Genomic DNA, 26,452 nt, shown 5'->3' on the forward strand with positions numbered 1-26,452 from the left:
TATACTACTTTTAAGTATCAAAATGGCCTGTAGGAACAGTTTTGAGAGAATGAAGGGGAATCATCATATTGCATTGCTTATCCACAAATATACTGAATTACTGATAAAAAGGAATCTTGAAGTTGATACTAATGTGTTTAATGGGGGATTTATAAGATTACCTTCTCCAAATTTCATGTTAGAGAAAAGGAAGAACTTTCGATACACAAATCAGGGAATTTCAGTTGCAATACAGTGAGGCAAATGCAAAGATAGAAAAGCTGGACCAAGTATAGTGGACACCCACCTATTTGTGGTTCTGGATTTGTGGATTCACCTGTTCGCAATTCTGGATTTGCATCCTTACCTATTCACAGATTTTTCTGTGGAACATTAATCCACATTATTCCCAAAATATTTGCCTATTTGTCGAATTTTTCACAGAGAAATATTCAATAATTACTGTATTTTCATATAATTTTCGTGACTAAATACATTTTTCATGTTTAAATTATCAACATAGTGAGGTATAGGCATTTTTAAAGGGATTATTGGGTGTTTGAACTATCAAAATTGGCAGTTATGTATCAGCATTTTTAGATTCCGGCAGGTTGTGGTATGCGTTTCTCCCAAATCCTGGGGTCAACTGTACTAAACAATCAGTTCATTGGTATGCACATACTGAGGAGGCAAACGTGTTCCATCAAGATATTAAGACTGAGCCACGTGGCTTCTCATAAGGATGACTGAGACATTTTAAGAACCAACCATAATCCAATAAGGCAACTAGATATGAATGTAAATCCTAGTGACCAATAATGAAGCTGCAGAAAATTATAGTGATATTCACGACGTTCATAATTAAGCACGACCTGAAGCTCTGTAAAATTCACAATGCAGGTACTACAGGCAGAACCAACATGGAAGACTTCATCAGAGGCCCATTTGATAGGTCTTTAGTTCAGGAGTCACATGGTACCAAACTAAAACAGGATCATCCATTAAATAGGTAGCCATGTTTAACTAGTTCACAAAAAGTTTCAGTAATCGCTTGAGCCTACACATCTTTCACTCCCTACACTTTGCCTACGATGATGCTAAACCTCCTCATCATTGGCCTTTACAGTACCAAGATGAAAGAGCTGAAATCAGTGTTGCCAACTTGAATGTCCATCTTGGGGCACTTTGTCCCTACAGATACAGTGAAAAGCCCATATGTATCCCTACGCCTGCAGTAGTCCTTATAGTACTACCCATTACCAAAATAAATATTTTTCAACCTTAATAACACATTACGCAATGGTATTGTGCTAAACAATGCCATATTAACAAAAAGCAATAAAGGAATTTTATACTGGACAAAAAGCACCATTCTTTACATTAAAAAATAAATTATAAATTTAGCACATAAAAATCTAACTTTGTGATTTTTATTCTCTGCAAAATAATTTATTCACACTTCATTGTGAAATGCATGATGTACTAGGAGAAGTAAAAAAGTTTATTTAAAGTTATCAATTTCCCAATTCTGAAATGTAAAAGTTACCGCATAAAAATAACAGAAAAACATAATCTATACATTTCATATTCTTACGTAAGTGTCATAAATGCAACATAAATCATTCATGTGTGTAGACTCAATACAATATTTTGCCAAGTTTTTTTAAATTGCCCACTTTTGTACCAGGAAACACAAGAATATGAAAATATTAAGTAATCAGTAAGAAAATTTCTGTAACTCTGTTCAGCATAAAAATTCCAAATAAGACTGAGATGGAGTAAAATGACCTTTTTATGATATACTGATAAACTAAGTGAAAACTAGCTTCGTCCTTTAAATCACAAATATGCTTATTGCGAAATGCCAATTCAGACTTGCTACACATTTCGCCAAGTCAAACCGTTTTTATTTTCAAATTTAATATTTAAATTGATGAATAACATTGCATCAAGCAAAGCTGGCTCATCTTATTCCTCTCTAGCATCCTCCATCATCGAAATTACTCTTTTGCTTTGTTAAGTGTGGCATTGTTAAAACAAGTTGTGCCAACAAAATTGATTAGAATACATGTACAGTGGTCCCCCCGTATTCGCGGGGGATGCGTACCAGACCCCCCCGTGAATAGTTAGAACCCGCGAATGTTTGGAATACGGGGGTCCACTGTATATCCGAGTAATTCTTAGTTGAGATCAGTATTCCAAAACTCTTTATTACCATTTTTAACCCTTAACAGACCAACCTGAGATATCTTAGGATCAGTGTTTTTAAAAATTTGGACTTATCACAAGATATCTTGTGATAAGTGGTACTTGCTGCTGGAAGTCGTGAGTTATCGAGAATGACTTTTTTTTTTTTCATGCCAACTACCCATCATAAGTAGTACTTCAATGGTCATCTTAGTCATTTGTTTGTTTATTTTTTTGCTTCTTGTCGCCTGTTTTTAGGTAAGTTTAGTTGCCTTATTTGTCATCTTAGACTGTTTATATGTTATACGTATCATTGATTTATCACGTTGCTGTTGTGTCTTTTGTTAGCTAATCCCTTGACTATTTTGTGATATGTCTAGTAACTGGCAATCTTGAGAGTTTGTTAATTTGTTTTATTTCTTCTTTTCACCAGGTTTTAGCTATGCTTGGTTGTTTTATTTGACATCTTAGACTGTTTATATATTACATTATTGATCTTTGATAGCACAATTGTCGTTTCGTCCTCAAAGGAGTAACCTCTCCATGGTGAGCCAGCGCCCCATGGTGACTAGACTAATATCAAAGAAATATCTATAGACTGGACTTGTAGGCAGGTATTGTGCATAATGTATATAAACACCATGACACATGATAGAGTATATATAATAGACACAAGGACAAGAGGGCATTTTGTTTTGTCTCCAGTGAAACTGTAACCAGTTTTCCTACGTAAAAACTGCAAAAGAAGTGATTATTGTATAGCCGCGTTGGCCTTCTTGCTTATGATCGAGCCACTAAAAAGACCAAGAACCATTACTCTTCTAATCCATGCAGCATAAAGCTAAGTGGAAAGCCAGTGCTCCTTACTAAAAACATTTTGATCTTTAATGATTTTCTTTGAGGATTATGGAATCACTAAAATTTGAAATTTAAGTGCTTATTTTTGGTCCGTATTCGTTTTCGGGATCGTCAATGTGTACGTAATATTTAAAAAAAAAAGTGACCAAGATCTCTCTCATGGGATAAGTGATCAAGGTCTCTCTCATGGGATAACTGGAAACTTGGCAAGGTTGGTAGAATCTCCACTCCCTGCTGAACAGAGGGTGTAGACCAATCATTTACAACATGCATACCAGTATGTATACGTATAATCAAGGCACTTCAGTTTATGTTGAAGGTCAGCAGCCGAACATTCAGTACCCAAATCAGTTGCAGAGAGAGCATTTGGTTGAACAGGGCTTTGATGGACACCAGGGCCAACAGAGTCATGAGGTGCAAAAAAAGAACCAAGTGATAAAAAAGAGAAAGTTGAAATTCTGTGAAAAAAAAACCTACATAAAGTAAAAAAAAGTAAAAAAAAAGTTAAAAATCAAAAAGAGAGAAAAAAAAACGGCAATCATTTGTAGAAGACACCCCCCGAAAAGGCTCGCACAGGAACATTGTGAAAAGTAGGCAGAAGCAATCTTCCTTGGATAGTTACGTATGTAGTACGTGCGTATATATTTTTTAAAGTGTACATACGTACATATGTACAAAAGAAAATAAAACGGCAGAAGTTAAAGCCGCTTTTCATAAAGTGCAATCATTTGTAGAAGACACCCCCCGAAAAGGCTCACACAGGAACATTGTGAAAAGTAGGCAGAAGCAATCTTCCTTGGATAGTTACGTATGTACGTAGCCTCACTCGGAAAGGGTAAGCTTCCACATTTTACGTACAGTATATTTCTTGTTACCATGTACACTAATATACACTTTAATTACAGGCTATATTTTGCATTTTTTTTTTATTAATTTAGGTATTGAATGGTCCAAATTGTTGTAGTATTTCATTGTTTATAGGTCAATTTAGCTTTATTATGAAATTTACTGGGGTGTTTTTGGAGGGCTTGGAACGGATTAGCCATTTCACATGTAAAATGTGGTCCAAGATACGAAAACCTCATGATACGAAGGGCGCCTCGGAACGGATTAATTTCGTATCTCGAGGTACCTCTGTAGTCTTAAGTTCCAATTTCTCCCGGGGAAATCTTGTTCATAAATAATTTCCCTTACAGAAGGTGCGTTGCTTGTCTCCGGGGTGCTCCGCCTCCTTTAGCGATCCGGTGGGACATGAAGTCTGCCGGTCGCATGCGAACTGCTCCACTGCCTTCGTGGCGGAGCAGGGAGAAGTGCCCTACATGGTCTGGCACCCGGAGGGGTGCACCCTGTGCTTTGAATTAGTCATGATCTTTGCCGATGACCAGGTAAGCACTAGATAACCTTCTTTCTCCCTTTGTTTACAAATTGTGTATATATAGCATATTCAATTTCCAATATTATATAAAACAAACCGTCTATAGCAGGAAGGTTAATTTCCCTTCCTCCCCGACAGACGGATGATGACAGCCGCCAGTTGGCCAAGACGAGCCTGAGACAGTGGGTCTCCATTTATGGGCAGAACGCTCCGTCCGGGCGCCCCTACGTCCTGGACTACAGCCTGGGGACTCGCCTCTTCAAGGGTTCGCCATCGGCTTCGGTTGAGCCAAGTCTGGCAGCTCCCCTCATTGACGCCATCCGGGCCGCGACAGCCCCGCTGCCAGACGATCAGGATCTGGTGGGAGACGTCGTGGCAATTAACATCCATACGGAACCCATGGCCCTGGATGAGCAGATAAGTGGCGAGGTAAGTGAGGCAGGTAGCCTCCTCAGTCCCACTCCCTCTTCTTCCTCTTTCCGGGGCTTTACCAAGTCCACCCCTACTACTTGGGACAGCTCGAGATCTGTCCGTCCCAGGGAGAAGTCCCTTAAGGCAACTAAATCACTGCCTAAGGTACCCAGGCCAGCTCCGCCAGCGGCGTCAGAGTTGTCTCCGGCCCCTAGGCCATCGACTTCCTCTGCGAAATCGCCTGCTGCCAAGGGTTCTCTCTCTTCAAAGGGACCGAGAACAAAGTCTGCAAGATCTAAGGCGGCGGCGGAGTCAGGCCTTGACCATGATCTCCTTGCTAACCTTCTGATGTCGAAGGCTAGGGACGCAGTCGATGAAAGATTCGACTCTTTGAGGCGGGCCTCTGGATCGGAGATCTCCAGCCAGTCAGTATCGGACATAGTGGCTGAGCAGATAAAGCCCATAAGGGAGTTGATGTCGGGTTTGCTCCACTCCGGATCTCCGGCGCTAGCCTCGAAGGTTCCGGACGCCTCAAAGTTACCACCCTTCCATAAGAGCAACCCATGGCGGTTTGCCATGCACGCCCCATACGTGGATGGCAAACTGACCCTGGAAGGTTGTGGTACTCGACCACTGGAGGACTTTGAGTTCTACCCAAAAGACCTCCAGTTTCCCTTCAAGGGGTTCGCTAGACTAGCGGAACATGCGTTAGTCAGAGTGGACAAAGTTCCTAAGGAAACGGTGATCTTTCTGAAGGAACAAGCCCAAGCTGTCTGGGCTCGTACTATGGCTGACTGGGAGTGCGTTAACACCAGGTTAATGCCTCACAAAGGCTTTTTTACCATGTTTGTGACACCAGACGAGGTTCCGTCTCCCTGCACGGACAAGATTACGGAGTTAACCCTCCAAGCAATCATGGAAGAGAAGCCTCTCCCAATCTTGAAGGAGACAGAGGCTACCTCCCTCCTCATACCTGCCACAGAGACTTCTGGCAAGATGTTCCGGCCACGTTTACGGTCGGCAAATTGGACTCGGACTGTACCTCGACCTTGTTCTCCAATAAGCTCCCCAAGCTGCCGGAGAACATGATAAAATCTGAGTTCGAGGCCAGGACTAGACTGGCTAGATCTATCAATTCCGTTACCTCAATGGAGTTGAGTTGGTAGCTTCCATTTACAAGGACGAGCAGCTCTTCCAGGTCTTGACAAAAAGTCTGCTACAGATTTATCAGTCGGACCTATTCAAATTTGGTGTCGCAAGAAGAGCATGCAGAAAGTACGTCTTGGCGGAGGCTACTATTAGGCATGAGCCTAATAGACTAATTAAGACCTCGATCTGGGGCGAAAAACTCTTCCCTCAAGAAGAAGTAGATAATGTCTTGAGGGAAGCCTCCAGAGCCAATCAAAGTCTTCATGTCCGTTGGGGTCTGCCCTTCAAACGTCAAGCCAGATTTAGGAAGAAACAAAGATACTTCGCGCCATATAAGACTTCTCACCCTCAACAAATGGCACAGGCAATGCCCCTTGCCAAAATGTCAAAGCCTTTGACATCAAAGGCCCAGCCCCAGCAGCAGTTTGTGCTGCTTCAGGCTCCACAAGGCCAACAGCCTTCAACCTCTGCAGCCCTAATGGCCTTCCCCACCTTCAATCTCGTCTACGAAGCCATCGGTTCCTTTCGCGGCTACAATCGGCATGCTGGTAGTAGTAGAGCCAGAGGCCACTCCCGGCTACGTAGCGGGTCAAGAGGCAGGAGGTTCCGTGGAGGCAGGGGCTTTAAACCCAAAACCAATCAGTGAGAAGTATCAGGTAGGAGGGAGGCTATACTGGTTCCGAGATCATTGGACTTTCAGCCCTTGGGCGTACAGCATAGTCTCCAAGGGCCTGGGATGGAAGTGGAAGGGAGGATTCCCACCACCACCAGTGAACTTCTTCCAGACTCCACAACGGCCTTGGAAGAGTACACCAAAGATCTCTTGCAGAAGAAAGCCATAAAGAAAGTAAAGAACCTAAAATTTCAAGGATGTCTGTTCACTGTCCCAAAGAAGGACTCATTCAAAAGAAGAGTCATTCTAGACTTGTCCAAACTCAATTCTTACATTCTTTGCGACAAGTTCTACATGCTGACAGTCTCGCAGGTGCGGACCTTACTTCCCCGTGGGGCCGTCACCACCTCTATAGTTCTTACAGATGCTTACTATCATGTTCCAATAGCAAGGAACTTCTCTCCATACCTAGGCTCCCGACTAGGCAACAAGGCATATTCATTCAAAGTCATGCCATTCGGGCTCAACATCGCGCCCAGAATTTTCACCAAACTAGGAGAGACAGTAGTTCAGGAACTCACGACCTGAGGAATAATGCTGGTAGCCTACCTAGACGACTGGCTCATTTGGGCAACCACAGTCAAGGAATGCCGCAGGTCAACTACCAAAGTCATAGAACTCTTAGAGCTTCAATGATTTCAAATAAACAAGGAGAAGTCGCGGCTGAAACCAGCTTCCCACTTCCAATGGGACCTGGAGACTCACAAGCTATCCCTTCCACCCAAGAAGGCCAAGGAGATAGCAATGGCTACGAAACAATTTCTTATGAACAAAAAGGCCTCTCAACGTACCCAAGAGAGGATCATCGGTTCACTACAATTTGCGTCAGTAACAGACATCCTACTGAAAGCCAGATTGAAAGATATCAATCGTGTCTGGAAGAGGAGAGCCAACAACCATCTCAAAGACAAACTCTCAGTAATTCCATCTGTACTAGCAGAGAGACTTCACCCATGGTCGAAACTCAAGAATTTTACCAAGTCAGTGTCACTGCACTTCCCTCCTCCATCTGTGACGATTCATACAGACGCGTCACTGAGTTGGGGGGGATATTCTCAGCACAAAAAAGTTCAGGGAACATGGTCAAATACGTTCCGCCAATTCCACATCAATGTATTGGAAGCCATGGCAGTTTTTCTAACTCTGAAAAAGTTAACTCCGGCCAAAAACAACCATGTGAGAATAGTCTCGGACAGCCTAGTGGTAGTTCATTGCTTAAACAGAGGGGGCTCCAGAACAAGTGAATCATGTACTAGTAGCAATATTTACCTTGGCAGCAAAGAAACACTGGCACCTGTCAGCAACTCATCTGGCAGGAGTCAGGAATGTGATCGTGGACGCTCTCTCCAGGACCACTCCGCTAGAGTCAGAATGGTCCCTGGACATGAATTCATTCCAGTGGATTTCCAGTCAAATCCCCAGCCTGCAAGTAGATTTGTTCGCAACAGAGTCCAACCACAAGCTACAATGCTACGTGGCTCCCAATCTGGACTCTCTAGCCTATGCCATAGATGCATTAGCCATAAATTGGAACCACTGGCAGAAGATTTACCTGTTCCCTCCAGTGAATCTTCTGTTGAAGGTGTTGCACAAGCTACCTTCCTTCACAGGACAAATAGCTCTAGTAGCTCCCAACTGGCCCAAAAGCAACTGGTTTCACTCCTTCTAGAGCTGAAGCTCCATCCCAGATGGATCCCTCGCCCGGAACTGACACAGGTAGTACAAACTCGAACTGTGTCAGCTTCCTCAAGAATTCTCCAAACCCTAACTTTATGGACTTCATGAAGTTTGCGGCCCAAGAAGATGCTAGTATTGATCCGTGTAATGTCATGTTCATAGAATCAGACAAAAGAGATTCAACTCTTAGACAATACGATTCAGCTGTTAAAAAGTTAGCTGAATTTCTAAAACATTCAGATACCCATAAAATGACCCCAAATCTGGCCATCTCGTTTTTCAGATCTTTATTCGAAAAGGGCCTAGCCGCCAGTACTATTACAACAATAAAATTAGCCTTGAAGATTTTTCAAGTCGGCTTTAACATAGATTTGTCAGACACATATTTCTCTTCCATTCCAAAAGCATGCGCACGCCTTAGACCAACTGCCCGCCCACAAAAGGTCACTTGGTTCTTAAATGATGTACTTAAACTGGCGTCAAACACCATTAATGAATCTTGCGCATATATCACTCTTTTAAGGAAAACCTTATTTCTAACAGCTATGGCCTCAGGTGCCAGAATATCTGAACTTTCGGCTCTCTCACGTAACCCAGACAACATAGATTTCCTCCCATCAGGAGAAGTGCTACTCTCCCCAGACCGGAGCTCCCTGGCTAAAAATGAAGACCCCCAAAACAGGTGGTCCCCTTGGAAAATTATTCCCCTGCCTCAGGACACATCTCTATGCCCTGTTACAACTCTTAAGTCCTTTTTAGCCAGGACCTCCACAAAGTTGTCAGGTTCTCTCTTTATTAGAGAACATGGTGGTACAATCTCTATCAAAGGTATTAGACAGCAGATACTCTACTTTATAAAACAGGCCAACCCGGAGTCATTTCCACAGGTTCATGACATTCGGGCAGTGGCTACTTCAATTAATTATTTCCAAAATATGAACTTTGAGGATTTTAAAAAATACACAGGTTGGAAATCTCCAGTAGTTTTCAAACGCCATTATGTAAAGAATTTGGAAGCACTGAAATATTCAACTATAGCTGCAGGAAGTCTAGTCTCCCCAGAATAACATTTCTCAATCTTCTTCTGCCCTTCCTTTTCCCACCCCTCCTCCTTTCTACCTGCCTCACTTGTACTTGCCACGATGCCTCTCTCCTCGGTATTGGGAGAACCCCGGCGTCACTCTGCCACATTTTTTGTACATAATTCATTGGTCACGGACGTGTTTTATAAAGGGTAAGGTACATATCCAGATTTATAGCAAATTCCTTGCATAGTACCTGTATAAACATTTTTGTATTACCATTAAGCATATTTAATTCTACGCCATAACTTAAGTCTTAGTTATTAAGTATTAATAGGTTAAGTTTCTATTGTTACGGAAGTCTTTTACATTAAGTAAACTTATTTTGAATGAATTCCATTTTCATTTCTCCCATTAAGTTTACTTTACTCATTGGCTTGGATAGTATTCTCTGGTAAAATTTCACCGGCGAACACAGGTCGACCCAGAAAAGGGATTTTGATGAAGGAAAAATCTATTTCTGGGGAGAGACCTGTGTCGCCCGGTGAACCCGACCCCTATCATAAGTCTTCCCTTCCCTACACCTATCCAAGCCAGGAAAGGTATCTAACACAGCAAGGATTGATAGATAGCGTTTGCGTCGGGCGTTAGTAGCGGCAGTACAGAGGCAGTGTGGGTGTGGCTGTTGGCATGGCTCACCCCATATGTAGGTTTTGAGAAGGAATACTCTAAATGGCAGGAGACCTGTGAATAGTGGCTTCCACACGCCCTGAACTTTATACACGATGCCCTTCGGGTGCTCACGCAAGGGTAGTAACCTCTGCATACCAATGCAAACTTTCTCTGGTATATTTAGAAACTATTTATATCAGGAAAGTGGATAGCAGGATCCATTTCACCGGGCGACACAGGTCTCTCCCCAAGAAATAGATTTTTCCTTCGTCAAAATCCCTTTTATGAGTTTGGGAACAGGACTCTCAAGGCACCTTTTCAGAAGATAACAAAAAATTCAGATTTTTGGGGGTATTTGGAATATTTATTGTCCTTAAAATGACAAATGTATTTGACGAAGAATACCTCTGGATGAAACTGTTCTTACTGTTAGAGTTAGAAAAGTTCTGGTTATATATATATGGGAAAATAGCAGATGTATTGGCTCACTGATAAAAAATTGTAATTTCAACTTGGCACTCAAGAAAAAGTAGAAGATATTTTGTATGGATTTCTAAAAAAAGTCAAGGCTCATGGAAAGAGTTCTTAAGTAAAACACGAACTTTATAGTTACATTTTCTTTCAAAAACAAAATGACATGAATACAAAAGAGAAAAACCTACCATCAGCCATCAGATGCTGAACTCTATCAGATATGTTTGACAGGCGAATGGGCTTGGATAAATCTTCATCAACCACAGGCATTAACAATAATGGTAATTCCATGGCATCACCTGACTTGAGGCTGTAAAAAAGTTCTTAATTATGAGTGCATTATGTTGAAGTAATTTTCATTATCTTCACTTGACAGTCATTAAGTACAACTACTATTACTATAACAAGTCTCTAGCTGCAGGATTAGATTTATAAGACAAACTAACAATACTAATTATACAGGGACTGACAGCAAGGAAAAATTCCTTGTCTTTCATCTAAATAGTAGAAATTTTAGCAGAGTAACATACACAGGAGAGTACAGTCGTCTATAGATGATTAATGCAATACATGTCACGAACAGCAGTACGATGACCACCAAACTGATGTTGATTGCGTTATCTCTTACATAATTACCTGTTATAGTAAAAAGAGAACAGAAGTATTTGGTTAACAATTTTGTTCAATTCTCCAAGATATTATCAGCCAGCAGTTGCTGAATTATCACTATAAATTTTCAGATAAACTACCAACCAGAACAAAAGTGAACAACTAGTGCATTATCAGTCTAGAAATAATAGACATAAGACTTGCATAAATGTCAGAATGTGCAGATTTACAAAGAGTACAGTAATACCTTGAGATACGAGTATAATTCGTTCCTGGACCGAGCTCGTAAGTCAATTTGCTCTTATCTGAATTCAATTTTTCCCATATAAACTAACTGACAAAAATTTAATCCATTCTGCCCCTCTAAAATCACCCTGCCAGCTACTTCTCTTTAATCCACAGCAACAGGAGCCTCTCCCTCTCGTCATTTATATTTTTTCCATAACTAAGGCATGATAGTTATGCCTTTGGAAGCCTTTGTGCTCCTGATAGCATCCTTGTTTGAGAATTGTACATACAGTGGTACCTCGACATATGAAAGGCTCAACTTACGAAAAACTCGAGATACGAAAGCAAATACGAAAAATTTTACGGCTCTACATACGAAAATTGCTCAAGTTACGAAAGGTTGTTGCTGTAAAGTCCCGAGATTTGCAAGGACCACCGAGAACAATTTTAAAACTCCCGCGCCGCCAACTGAGTAAACTCGCCACCATCCTCCTGCTCTCCCATTGGTTCCTGATGTTAGTCACCCCATAAGATCCTGCTCTCCTATTGGTCAGCATCTACCCCTTGTGCTTTAACTATTCTATTGGTAAAAGGATGCTGTAAATTGAAAAACTTATTCATGCAATACATTTAATAAAAAAAAAACATTAGGTACAGATAGAATAAAGAATAGAAATGAATGGTTATTATACTGTTTGGTAGTTTCAGTAGTTGAAGAGAGATAATGAAAATTTATGGCTTACTGTGTACTAGGAAAAGTGATTGCTTGGCTATCGTTCGATACTCATACGTGCTGGATGTAAACAGAAGTTTGGAAGCTTTTTTGTTTGTTTGTTTATTATAGTTAATGGTTACTTAATAATTATTTGAAATGAGTACATGCAATACATTTAATAAAAAAATTGTGAATTAGATATCATAAAATATAAAATAAATCAGACTGCTATCATCGAAGCCAACAAATACGTATTTTTTTAGAATTTTTCTTCTGTTTTAATATTACGTTACGTATATGTTTCATTATAGCTGTCAGTAACTCGGTATCTCCATTAGGTAAAGATAGAATAAAGAATAGAAATGAATGGTTATTATACTGTTTGGTAGTTTAATTAGTTGAAGAGAGATAATAATGAAAATTTATGGCTTACTGTGTCCTAGGAAAAGTGATTGCTTGGCATTCGTTCAGTACTCATAAGAGCTGAATGTAAACAATCGATTGGAAGGTTTTTTTTCGTTTGTTTGTGTATTATAGTTAATGATTAATTAATAATTATTTGAAATGAGTACATACTGATTATTTATACATTTTATTGGTATATTCTAAGCCTTTAGCTTCTTAGGTTTAGATGTCAGAATCATACACTAGGCTACAGTAGCAACCGCTAACATAGGCTAGCCTTATTGTTAAAGGACATATGCTAAAGTCCTAATATATGCAGTAAAAATGGGGTTGAACATTACATGCAGTTGAATATTACTCAAGTATGTACAGTATTTTGCCTTTTTGGAGTCATATTTCTTCCATCGGATCGGTGTCGTAACCCTAGAACATGTGTTGTAGGCCTGGAAATATAATTTACTGGGGTGTTTTTGTAGGGCTTGGAACGGATTAGGCATTTTACATGTAAAATGTGGTTCAAGATACGAAAAACTCACGATACGAAGGCTGCCTCGGAACGGATTAATTTCGTATCACTGTATTGTCGATGTACTCTGCTTGTAATCACGTGCCAACTCACTCATGCACACACCATGTTCATGTTTCTCTATAATTTCATGCTTCATCTCCATCATCATGCGTTCTTCTTCTCACTGTCAACCTTACCACTTGCTTCCTTAGGACCTATCACTTATTACAAAGAAGGTTCGCAAATACAGTGAAAATCACGTAAATAACGCAAACACAACATGGGAGATGCTCGGGAGATGTGTACGGAAGTCGACGACAATGCGAACTGAACGATTGAAGCAGGCTTGGAGCACTCCCATGCTCTCGGCCATCTAGCATTAGCATCTGTAAGCGTGCTCGTATCTCAACGCAAAATTTTGCTTAGAGGCTGGCTTGTATCTCGGAATACTTGTATGTCGAGGTATTACTATATGTGCACTAAATATGCTCCATCTGATAATGATTACTAAATATCAATAGGTATTAAATTTTTACTTCACAGCAAGTACTACTATAAGTCAAGAAAATCCCACAATATATCTTCAACATATAAGATTATTTAAGCATATCTTCAAAGTTTAGTCCTTAGAAGAATTATATTTTTCTTTAAAAGATCAGACAATCATATAAATATTGAGCATGTTCCAGATACAGCTTCTTATTGTTATGAAAATATACCATAGTCATAACTCAGTTATACTAAAATTAAAAATTGCTGCCTAAAGGCACCTAATTACTTTGAGGTAAGCAATGTTTTTGAGAAATAGTAATAAATTTCACTAATTATTTAAATGATCAGCGTTATATATTACACGCATAGGACTGGGCACCTGTTATGTTACAAAAATACATTAAAACACCATGCAGTTAAAAGGCTGACGAGTCAATTTTCTAAATTTAATACCTGAATAAAGTAGATCAACTAAAAACTGTAATTTCTTTGACTTACAGTAAAACTATGTGAATGACTTTATAGCAACATCTTTTATTTTCTTTTGTATATATTCTGCTCAATAATATGTATACTGCTCTTTTACTGCTTAGCTTTGGAGTTGTATTTGATTCTGCTTAGCTTTGGGGTTGTATTCGATTAAGTGTAACAGTATTATTAGTGCCTCACTCCCTTTTTTATAACATTTATTTTCATAGAATCTGTTCTAAAAATCTTCCAAATACGATTTTTTGCAGTTTACACAGGACATAGTACACCTAGTTGTCACATTCATTACCATATTACCAAATCTAGTTGTTCAGCATATTTTTTTTCTCACTAGATGTCAAGTTACCGATGAAGAAGTTTTAAGTGAATTTGCAGTAAATAATGGTGTGCTTTAGGGGAATGCTGTCAAATTTGCTTTTTGGCTTTCATATGAATTTTATAATAAGTGGTAAGAGTTTGAAGAAAAGTTTTAGACTAGAAAGAAGTTTTTGACTAGATAATGGCAGAAACTTTATATACGAAGTATATGCAAAGAATACTGTTTTAATCAACAAAACAACACAAGATTTACAAAGACAAATGCACAATGTGATGAAATAACACAAGATGGAGAAATGATCAAGGAGGCTGAATCTTTCAGACAGTTACGAACAATGATATCCAGTACAGTTCTTTTGGGTTGAAATTTTTCTAACTCAAATAACAAACGGGCTCAACAAAATTTAGGAAGTGAATACGTATACTATAACTGAATATGAAAATCAGATTACGTCTACATTAGTCTGGTACAATCTATATTTCTATACTACAGACATGAATCAGGTGAGACATGGAAACCACCTAAATGATTTTGTTGATTTGAAAATAGAGTTTTAAGAGATTTAAGCACTCGATTTTCTTCGATGGGATTTATACATCTGTATCTGACTAACTGCAAAAAGACACTTCAGCAAAGAGGTAACAACCATCCTTTAAGCTTGTTACAGGATGGACGGACTATGGGAAAGTCCCTTGACAAGGGTGAGTAGGAGGAGGGGAGAATATGGTTCTCCCATCCACAATTTGTACTCCAATTAGACTTGTCTCCAGAAATTCAGGAAATCTTGGAAGGACATCAAAATAAGAGCAGTACTTACATATTCTAAAACCAGCTATTTCCTTTCCATCTGGATTCAAGACCCTCTTCCTTTGACAACCAGTGGGATTTTATGCTTTGAATGGTGAAGTGAGGTTCATGATCTACAAACAGGCAACAGAAGACACTCAAAATGAGTCTTCGGGTATTTATAGTTGTCTTTTCAAGATTTCAAAGTGAGAGGGGATCAGAAATTATTCACCAATGTCAGCCTGTTCAAATGCTAGCTTAACTCTTGAGAATGGAAACTGATGAGTCAATGCACAGATGCAAGCCTCAAGAAAGTATATTTGATTCATCTGGGAAGGGAGAACCTCTACAAATAGCAGACTTTGGTATCTTCACTCGCTAAGCTACAGAGATACCTGTCTATCCTGTTACAATTTGCTGATCATTGGACATGCAAATAAATTAGAAGAAATTAAAGTTAATTTTAATTTGTCCAACAAACAACCGGATTAGGAGATTGTTATCCATGGTCCAGCAAATTTGCCAGTCCAAACTGTCAAAGCAACACTTGGCACTATGATTGACCACATAGTTTCCCTAAAGAAACTGGTCTCATAGATGCTTCTGGATAAAGTCTACAACTTAGTCTCATCAAATCATGGTCAGTGATGATGATGCTAAAAGTAAGTGTTCTGAAGGAAGTGAGAGATTTGCAGTGATGGCATAACTCCATGAATCCCCAAGCAGACAACCTACCAAACACCTCTACCCAAGAGAGTAAGATGTTCACAGTTATAATGACTTAGGGTTAGGGTGCAAACCACCTACATTTTCAGGTGACATGGTCCAGCAAATTTATGAGTCCAAACTGTCAAAGCAATACTTGGCACTATGATCGGCCACATAGTTTCTCTGAAGAAACTGATCTCACAGATGCCTTTGGATGAAGTCTCCAACTCATCTCACCAAACCACAGTCAATGATGATGAAGCTACAAGTAAGTGTTCTGAAGGAAGTGAGGGATTTGCAGTGATGGCATGGTTAAAAAGATCTAAAGGACCACAGCGTGGATCCTATGATACTAATAATTGTAGGGCATTCAACCAATGGGAAGAGAACTGGTGAATTAACCTTGGTAAATCTCCAAGAGGCAAAGAATTAGACTATTGTCCGCAAGCAAAAGGAATTTTTCTAAGAGGATTATACAAGAATTTGACGAAGGGGGTAAGAAATCTAAAACTAGTCTCGTACATCAGTTGAATCTTTACCTGGACAACTGGGTAATATAATGTAATGCTAGACTATTACACACAGTTAATTGAAGCTATTAAGTTTCCTATATTACTGCTAAAGAGTTGCTATGTTACTCGGGTAATTATTATAGAACATCACGATGCTAATGCTCATATGGGTGTAAATGGTTGTAACGAAATCGTACAGGTCCGTTTGGAAAGTCTGTAGCAGAGCTATCGTAAGGACCCGGAAGAACTGTTCTTCAGTGTAGGTTGATGCTACCAACTCCGCCGCAGTGACGGAGTTGATAGACCTTCCTAATTTGGTCCTTACCTTGAATTCTGCTTTCACCAAGTGGTCCGGAATCCTAGGTAGCTTTTCGGTGAATAGGGTGGAAGCGCAATCCGGATCAAGTTTACCTGCCGTAAACGTAGCCGGAGCGTCATTCCAGAACTCCACATCTGCGGGGAAAAGTAGAGAGGTAGCCTCTGTCTCTTTTAGCGCTGGTAAGGGCTTATCTTCCGCCGCCGCTTGCATAGTTAGTTCCGCCACCTTGGATGTACAAGGCGACGGAACAAACATTTGTATAGTTACCTTTATGGGCATTAATTTGGTGTTAATGCAACCCCAGTTGGAGAGGGTGCGAACCCAAACAGCTTGAGCTTGATCCCTAGGGAAGATCACTGTCTTCTTCGGGACCTTGTCTACTCTGACTAGCGCATGTTCTGCTAGCCTGACAAGTCTGGGGAATGGGAATTGGAGACCCGGCGGGAAGAACTCAAAGTCCTCCACCGGACTGGTTCCGCACCCTTCGATTGTCAACTTCCCATCTGAGAATGGGGCATGTAAAGCCAACCGCCACGGGTTGTTATTCTTGAAGGCCAGCAGCTTTGACGCATCTGGCACTGTCATGGACAGAGCCGGGGTTCCGGAATGGAGGAATCCGGTCATCATCTCCTACAGGGGCCTGATCCTCTCGGTCAGGGACGTTATTGCCTGGCCTGAGGAATCTGAGCCCGAGGCGAGTCATATCGACTCAAGCCTCTCGTCAACCACTTCCCTAACCTTCGACATTAGAAGGTTAGTGAAGGCCTCATGGTCAAATCTGGATTCCGTCGCCTTGGATTTGGCGGATTTGGCTCTCGACCCTTTAGGAGGGGGAGAATCCTTGGAAGCAGGCGACTTGGCAGTAGAAGTCGACGGCTACGGGGCCGACGACGACTTAGTCGCCACTGACAGAGTCGGTTTCGATCCCTTTGGAAGGGATTTCAGTCTTACCGATTTAAGCTTGGGAATGACCGAAAGTGATCCTTCCCAAGCAGGGGTGGACTTAGAGGAGCCCCGGAATGAAGAGGAAGAAGAAGGAGTAGGACTTAAGAGACTACCTGCCTTCACTTACCTCCCCACCTACCTCCTCCTCAGTGGCCATTGGTTCGCGGTGAAGGCTGATGGCCGCCACCTCTTCCGTCATCGCAATCTTGTTCCTCCGGATGGACTCTATGATGGGGTTGGCAATGTGCGCCGGAACAGCCGTCATAGCCGTGGCCCCCGGGTACAGAAGGGAGCACAGATCTTCAGCCAGGACGTACGGCTGTCCCGCCGCCGCATTCTTCCCAAAACCTGACACCCAACCCCTAAGCGCCACCCTTGCCTCATGCCGGAGGGACAAGGTAGCCTGTAAGAGAGGAAATCGAATTAACATTCCACTCAGGGAATAGTACCTATAAGAAACTTCATATGTTATTGTAACAGAAATTCCATGTAAATGACACAGTAGGGATACTTACTTTTTCATCAGAGAGAATAGACACCATCTCATACCAGACGGTGCATGCGTCCGGGTGCCAGACCATGTAGTGCTCAAGTTGCACGGCGCAGTTTGCGTGCGACCGGCAGACTACATGGCCGTAGGGCTTGCCGAGGGTAGCGAAGCACCTTACCGCTTGACAACGGACCATCTGTAAGTTGAAAATTTCTTATGAGTATTAGCACAAAACGCCAGAGTTAACTCCGGCGAGAGCATGCACCTTAACCTAGATATTGGTTCAAGACTTACTCACTAAATGATTTCAACTCACTGAATGAATAAAAGAAAATCTCTGGGTGTATTTGCCCACTCCTGATTCGTCCTCGGAAGGTAGATGTATGCCCAGTATGTGGGATCTGAGACCCGCTGGACCAGAGAAGAGGAAGGACCTAATCTCTATGACGGTCGGCTGAATCAGAAGGCTACGAATTATCGTAGTCGAATACCTGACCCATCCACCGTCCCCACCGGAGTGGGGAACGACACAAGAACGGAAACTGAGCTGCAGCAACTTAGTACAATAACTCCGGCGGCGCGTGTGAGGGTTAGTCACACTTCGTCGGCACCTTAAAGGTCCGGAGATATCTACAGAGTAGTCCCCAAAGCTTAGCCTACTCAAAGTCTCATCTCTCATTGTCATAAGTAATGCCGGCGGAAACGGGCTGAAACGAGCAGATCAGGGGAAGGTAATTCCTCTATCTGAACCTGAACGCATCTAGGGGGGAGCGTAACTCCCAGCCCGAATCCGTAGCCGGGGGAGGACAACTGGGGGAGAGACTGCTGAGCGGCGGAGCAGTATAAATGTACAATCCGGTGCAATGTCTGACGGCTAGTGCGATACTAGACTACTGTAAAGCCAGCGGAGCTATCCACTCGGAGACATAAGGGATTACATATAATACCAGTAACCCCACCGCTCCAACCCCTCTCTTCCCCACTAAGTGAAAAAGCTCAAGCGGTCGTTCATCAATAAGACTATTAGAACCGCGAGCTATAAGCCAGCGTCAGGCAGAGCCAAGCTAGGAAGGGGGGGAGGGGTTGTATGTATGTAGACACCTACTGAAGGCTGTGTAGCCTACTACTACAAGGGTAGTAGGCCAACTGGGCCTATGGCCCGTAGTGGTTGGTACAGCGACCTATCGGTGATCACTCTCAAACGGGAGGTCATGGCCTACTACTAAAGGTTATACTAAAGGAGGCTAGGCCAGGACGATATACATACCAGACCACTTAATCTACAAGCAATGCAATAAATTATATATAATAATAATAATGAGGCATCATGGAAGATTTACAAAAGGAACATAAGGTGAAAGGAGAATACCCAGTATGGATCTAGCCTAACCTTCTGAGATCACTACGGAACCGGTCAGGTAGGCCAGATAACCTCCAAGGACATCATGGTGTGGACGGTGGCCCTCGACCAAACCCTCCAAATTCGAATTTTTCGACCGACCTGGACAGGTAGGGAGGATAGGTCCAACAATATGATAAGAGAGAGACTCTCTATCCTTGATATCCTCCCCGCTAGCACTGTAGCACAGACAGGGGGAGAGGCATAAGGGGGTATAGGGGTAGGGGCACCTGGCCTACCTTCCAAAACCTAGCCTAGGCTTGATTGGGTAAGCCAGGGAGGGAAGCAACTCTTCTAACCTCTCAGTGATATGAAAATCATCAACGTGCATAAAATCAAGTACCTATCTGGTTCGCGTTAAACAATAACACATGCATGTCTCACATCGGGAGAGAGAGAGAGAGGTCTCTCTCCTCTCCAATGATAAATACAATAGGCTACTAGTAGCCTGATAAATTTACATATACAATATGTGATAAAATTACGCACAGAGAGGCACGAACACGCTCTTGAGAAGTTGGGGGAAAGCCAGAGGCTAGAATATAAATTAATCAACCCTTCTTTAAAAACCCCAGAGGACGTCGTGAGCGTCTTAGGCCTTCCTTCCGAACCAATCTGAACTCGGTCGGCTAAATAATTAAATACGTGATACGAAAAAACGTCACTGATAACTGTAATGAATATAAAATTAACAAAATTAAAAATAAAAAGGAAATAACGTGTAATAACAACACACGTGCTCTGATGTGCACCCAAAATGGCGGATGAACTAGCGGTGCCCTCAAAACGTTTTCTAAGGGGCCGAAGGCAACAAATGGAATGTATCGTAACAATACAAATTACGAAAACACCAATTGGAATACTCAACTTAGATGAAGGAGGAAGTTCCACAGAGGACATCGCTGGTTTCTGGATAAAGCACTAAGGGAGCTCTGAGATGCGTGTTGCACTCACAATGCTAATTACAGGAATGAAGATGGCGGGCGGATAGTAGTAGTAGTAGCGAGAGCGAGGGGAAGGTAAGGGAAGTAGCCTTTGTAACGGCTCTAGCCTTTGTAACGGCTCTTGCCGTGGGAGGGACTTTGAAGAGGAATCCTCTAATTGGCAGAAGACCTGTGAGTAGTGGTTTCCACTCGCCCTTATGCTTATACTGACACCCTTGGGGTGTTCGAGCTGAGGGTAGTAACTTCAGCATACCATGCTAGCTTTTTCTCTGGTATATTTAGGATCTATTTATACTTAGAAAAGTGAGCTACAGGAACTTTTCACCGGCAGACACAGGTTGAACCCAGAAATAGTGTATTAAGTTTAATAAGATTAAATGATATTAAATAATAAAAGTAAAAATTCTCTCTCTTTCTCTTACTGAGATGTATGTTCTTTGTATGATCAATAAATCATTTACTAATTTTCAAATATTAATATTAAAGTAAACAGCAATAATATAAATTCACTAAAGAAAATACTATAGTGAATTAGTAAGATTTTAGTTTATAAACTAATAAATCATATAAAAAATAAAGGAAACATCTTTTTGCTGAGAATTTGGAGAGAGGAGGGAGGGTGAGCATGTCAGAAATGTCAAGACACCTGAAAGCTAGGATGGGGGTGTGTTAACAACTAAATGGGTCCAAGCGCTGCCAACTTAGCAGTCAAAGGATATGCGTACAGGCAGTCCACAGTTATCGGTGGATTCGGTTAATGGCGCTTGTCTAACCCCATAAAAATTGGCCTTGTTCTGGTTATTGGCGCCATAAGGCGCTGATAACACTGATGGTGCCAGAACATAACTAATGAAGGCCCCATTAACCAGTTATCGGCGCCATTAACCAGATATCGTGCCATAAATCACCGAGTTTCGGTTAATGGCAGATTTTGACTATCTGTACCCCACTGATAACTGGGGACAGCCTGTACTGCTGAAAACTCTCTCTCTCTCTCTTTCTCTCAGGAAAGGATACTGCTAATTTGAGTATCTTTAACCAATTGGTATTAACACACATGCGCACTGTGTGTTCATGGTGCTTTAAAAATGCTAGTAAAGGTAATACAGAGATACCTTGACATATGAAAGTCCCAGCTCACGCAAAAATTCAAGTTACGAAAACAAATACGAAGGGTTTTTTGGCTCTACATACGAAAATAATTCAGGTTACGAAAGGTTGTTGCTGTAAAGTCCTGAGATTCGCCCGGACCGCCGAGAACAATTAAAACTCGCACGCCGCCAACTGAGTAGATTTGCCACCATCCTCCCACTCTTCCATTGGTTCTTGATGCTAGTCACCGCCATAAGATCCTGCTCTCCTATTGGTCAGCATCTCTCCCATCGTGCTCTATGTAAAGGCGTTCTTCTTCGGCCACTCGGTAGCAGCATTGTTATTGTACACACGCGGAATTTGTTCATTCACATATACGATTTTGTTTGTTAACATAAATTCGTGTTAGTGATTTCGTTGTACTACTTTATTGTGTTGTGTGAGAACTCAATTAGTATACTACATAACTTAATTACGTACAGTATAGTCATGAGTCCCAAGAAAGTTGCTGAAGTTCATGAAGAGAAGAGGATGCTTTCTTTGGAGACAAAGATGGAGATCATTAAAAAGTATGAAGCTGGCATGCGGTTGAGTGTGATCGCTAAGGAATACGGCTGAAATCCGTCGAATATAGGCACCATTCTTAAGCACAAGGAAGCCATCAAAGCAGCTACACCTTCCAAGGGAGTGACTATTTTGTCCAACAAGAGGAGCCCTGTGCACGATGAGATGGAGAGGATGCTTCTTGCATGGATAAAAGACAAAGAAATTGCTGGCGATACGATAACCGAGACGGCAATCTCCCACAAGGCCAGCGCTATTTTCGGCGATTTGATTGCCCAGGATGAAGATGATGCAGGAGAAGGGACATCGACGCCAACCCCAGACTTCAAGGCTTCTCATGGGTGGTTTGAAAAATTCAAGAATACGGCTGAAATCCGTCGAATATAGGCACCATTCTTAAGCACAAGGAAGCCATCAAAGCAGCTACACCTTCCAAGGGAGTGACTATTTTGTCCAACAAGAGGAGCCCTGTGCACGATGAGATGGAGAGGATGCTTCTTGCATGGATAAAAGACAAAGAAATTGCTGGCGATACGATAACCGAGACGGCAATCTCCCACAAGGCCAGCGCTATTTTCGGCGATTTGATTGCCCAGGATGAAGATGATGCAGGAGAAGGGACATCGACGCCAACCCCAGACTTCAAGGCTTCTCATGGGTGGTTTGAAAAATTCCAGAAACGGACTGGCATCCATTCAGTGGTGTGGCATGGGGAGGCGGACAGCTCAGACACGAAAGCGGCCGGAGCCTTTATTAAGACTTTCGACGAGATGACGATCAACGAAGGCTACAGTTCTCAGCAACTCTTCAACTGTGATGAGACTGGCCTTTTTTGGAAAAAAATGCCTCGTCGGACGTACATCACGCAGGAGGAGAAGAAGCTACCCGGGCATAAGCCTATGAAAGACAGGCTTACGCTTGCACTTTGTTCGAACGCCAGTGGGGATTGCAAGGTGAAGCCCCTACTTGTCTATCATTCTGAGACTCCTCGAGCCTTCAAGGCCCACAAAGTGCTAAAGGAGAAGCTTCCAGTGATGTGGAGGGCTAATGCGAAAGCCTGGGTAACGAGACTTTTGTTCACCGATTGGGTAAATTTGTGTTTCAGCCTGACAGTGAAGAAATTCTTGGAAGAGAAGCGCCTCCCTCTGAAATGTCTGCTGTTATTGGACAATGCCCCTGCTCACCCTCCTGGCCTCGAGGAAGATATACTAGCGGAGTATTCTTTCATCAAGGTTCTTTATCTTCTGCCTAACACCACCCCTCTCCTCCAACCCATGGACCAGCAAGTGATATCGAACTTCAAGAAGCTGTATACAAAACATCTTTTCAAGAGATGTTTCGACATCACCGATACCACAAACCTCACCTTGCGTGAATTTTGGAAGGAGCATTTCGACATCGTCATATGCATCAGACTCACCGATTAAGCTTGGCAGGTTTCAAGGCGAACCTTGAATTCTTTGTGGAAGAAACTCTGACCTGATGCGGGAATTGCGAAGCTTCCTTGGCCTAGTGAACTTCCAGAGGAAGTATGTACCCATGTATTCTGTGGTTGCTAAACCATTATCTTCCCTTACTGGAGGCCATAAGAGACTTGGGTCCAGGAAGTTGACTTGGACACCTGAGATGGAGTGTGCCTTTATTTGCCTGAAGGAGCTAATTAAGCAAGAAATTACCCTGTCATACCCTGACTACTCTCCTGAAGCTAAGCCCCTTGAACTATATGTGGATGCATCTGGTGAGGGGGCTGGAGCTTGTTTGTGTCAGGAGCAGAATGGATTACGGGTTACAATCGCCTATGACTCAATGTCCTTCCTTAATTGTGAGACCCGTTACTCCACTATTGAGCGTGAGCTAGCTGCTCTTAGGTGGAGTGTAAAGACATTCAGGTCATTTTTATTATATGGCCAGTTCTTTGCAATTTATTCAGATCATCGTCCACTTGTTTATCTCCAGGACATGAAGTTGGTAGATAGTCGATTAGCTAGGACACTGGATGAAGTGTCAGAGTTCAATTTTATTGTTAAGTATTGTCCTGGTGACCTGAACACTGCAGCTGACTATTTATCCTGACTTCCTGGTACCACATGTTCTCATGACCCTAGCCCAAGTATGACAGACACTACTTCCTGCTGGCCTGAAAGTATACACCAAAGTCAGTGGTGGTCCAGATTCTATGACCGAGTCTCTTGAAATCACACTGGAACTGTTGCGTGAGGAACAAGGCTTGCCTAATAACTCCTTGCTGAAGGGAGAAAAACTTCGTGAAGCTTTGATGCAACAATTCCTTAAAGATGCAGATCGTCTAGGTTTCAAACTCAACAAGGCCAGTAGAAAGAAGATCAAGTCCATGAAGTATCCAGGCACTGTTCCTGCTCTAGAATTATTATTAGCATTTTCCAAAATATTCAGCCTGGAAATTTGGGTTCATTTTGGACTGAGTCATCCTGTGGTATATTGCGATCCCATGGTCAAGGATCCCCTTAGGATTCATCTTCAGTGTCTAGCTGGAATACATTTTAACCCAGTCATTGAACAAAAGAACTTCGTCCACCCTACTACTGTAATTGAAGGGTGTAAGATGAGAAGTTCAAAACCTGGAGATGGACCAGAAGTTTTCACTGCTGAAGAGGTTGGGGTATATCCTGAGTGTCCTGAAGTGTTGTATGCCTGTGACACTGTTCCTTTGGTGTCTTACTGTCAACATAATACCTGACATCCTTCAGTAGGTATTGTGACCCTGGGAAGTATTCATTGTTGTGCTCTTGTAGACACAGGAGCTCAAGTATGCCTGATGAATGAGTCTGTGCTTACTGAGGCTAATATTTCATATGACACTTCAACTATTGATGTAGTTGAGGGGTTCACTGGACAAAATAGTAGAGTTCTGGGAACAGTCCAACTAGCTTTGGAAGGATCAAGCAAGCAAAGGTTATCGTTTTTCCCCTTTGCCGTTGTCTCAGCTGGGGATATGGATTTTGTGTTATCCTTGGCAAGAATTTACTGACCAAAGCTAACTTGAAATTAGATGCTCTAAATGGACAACTGTGTTCTGATACTGGAGTTGTCATCCAGTTGAACACTCACATGCAACCTGTCACATCAACCATTTCTGTCATGGTGGTGACAAACTTGATACTGGATGGTAGAAATAATCCTGACTTTTATGGTAACACCCTTATTTCCCGTGATGAGTTGAGAGAAACACAGTGAACACCGTCAACTCCAGGCCATTAAAAGGATGGTGCACTCTGGAGTACCCACCTCTCAACTGCCTCGCTCCTTGAAGAGATTGAAGAGCAAGTGGTCGGAATTTAGGGTATATCAAGATCTGTTCAAGAAATTGAGTGATGGTCACTTGGTTCCAGTTATATCGTTTAAGGTTCTAATAGACTTGGTAGCCGAGACGCATCTACAGAATGCTCACTTGGGAATAGGCAAAATGACGTCCATGCTAAGAAGGTTAGTTTGGTATCACTCCCTGACTAAAGTCATTGGGGATTTGTGTCGTACTTGTAAGGAGTTCCCCGACTAAAGTCATTAGGGATTTGTGTCGTACTTGTAAGGAGTGCCAGATGTGTAAGGTGTCAAGGTAAGTAGTTATTCCTCCAACCCTTTGCATCTCCACCTCGACTCCATTCGAGTTGGTTGCTATGGACCTCATCAGCCTTCCTACTTCATCTACTGGTTACGTTGGTTGCCTCATGATAGTCAACCACTACTCCATTAAGCAAACTCGAACAATCTGCCAGGCTATTTGAAGAACATGTTTTCCCGTCTATTCCTGGTGTGCCAGTCCGATTTCTGACAGACAATGGTCCAGAATTCATTTCCTGTGAATTCAGTGCTCTGATGGAGAGGTATAATATTATTCACATTAAAACAACACCCCACAAACCTTCGAGTAATGGAGCTGTTGAACGTGTAAATCGCACCATTGGTGAATTATTACACGTCCTAGTTGAAGATGCTCGTAACTTGCCAAGAGCCCTCCTCAGTTATAACCACTCTTTGCATTCTGAGTTAGGTTATACACCTGCTGATAAGATTCTAAAAACAGCCCATGACATGAATAGTCTCCCTCTCTTGTCCACTGAAACCAGGAATCCTTGGGCTGAAGGTCACCCACGACACTAGTCTTTCAGGAAGGGTACCTTAGTCCTGAGGAAAGTTGTCCTTATGGGTCATCTTACAACCAATAAACTGTGTCCAAGGTTTGATGGTCCCTATGAAGTGATTCAGTTCTGAAAAAACACCTAGACATTGGAGAGATAGCCAAGGCATATATTCAGCTGAAGGCTTGGTTGGAGCCACCAGTCTATGTAAAGAGGCATTTCCAGTGGTACCCAAAATCATTCCATTTTGCTGGAGAGTCCCAGCATATTCCAGGCCGTAATGGATACTCTTCAATTTCTGTTCCTAGTGCTATTAATAATTATGACGATTCCAGC

The 26,452-nt window shown here is 42.0% G+C and overlaps 1 protein-coding gene across 5 annotated transcripts in view; it reads right to left on the reverse strand.

The window, feature by feature from the left end:
- Window positions 1–26,452, reverse strand: part of LOC135196921 (receptor-type tyrosine-protein phosphatase eta-like) — a 416,919-nt gene that overhangs the window by 122,721 nt on the left and 267,746 nt on the right. For all 5 annotated transcript variants that reach the window (XM_064223752.1, XM_064223756.1, XM_064223753.1 and 2 more), the window contains exons 14-15: window positions 11,008–11,113; window positions 10,666–10,787 (exon numbers count right to left, since the gene is read on the reverse strand). In XM_064223752.1, the coding sequence (XP_064079822.1) occupies window positions 10,666–10,787; window positions 11,008–11,113 (228 nt within the window). The remainder of the gene's footprint in view (window positions 1–10,665; window positions 10,788–11,007; window positions 11,114–26,452) is intronic.

Source organism: Macrobrachium nipponense, chromosome 18 (assembly GCF_015104395.2).
Source record: "Macrobrachium nipponense isolate FS-2020 chromosome 18, ASM1510439v2, whole genome shotgun sequence".
NCBI classification, from domain to species: domain Eukaryota; kingdom Metazoa; phylum Arthropoda; class Malacostraca; order Decapoda; family Palaemonidae; genus Macrobrachium; species Macrobrachium nipponense.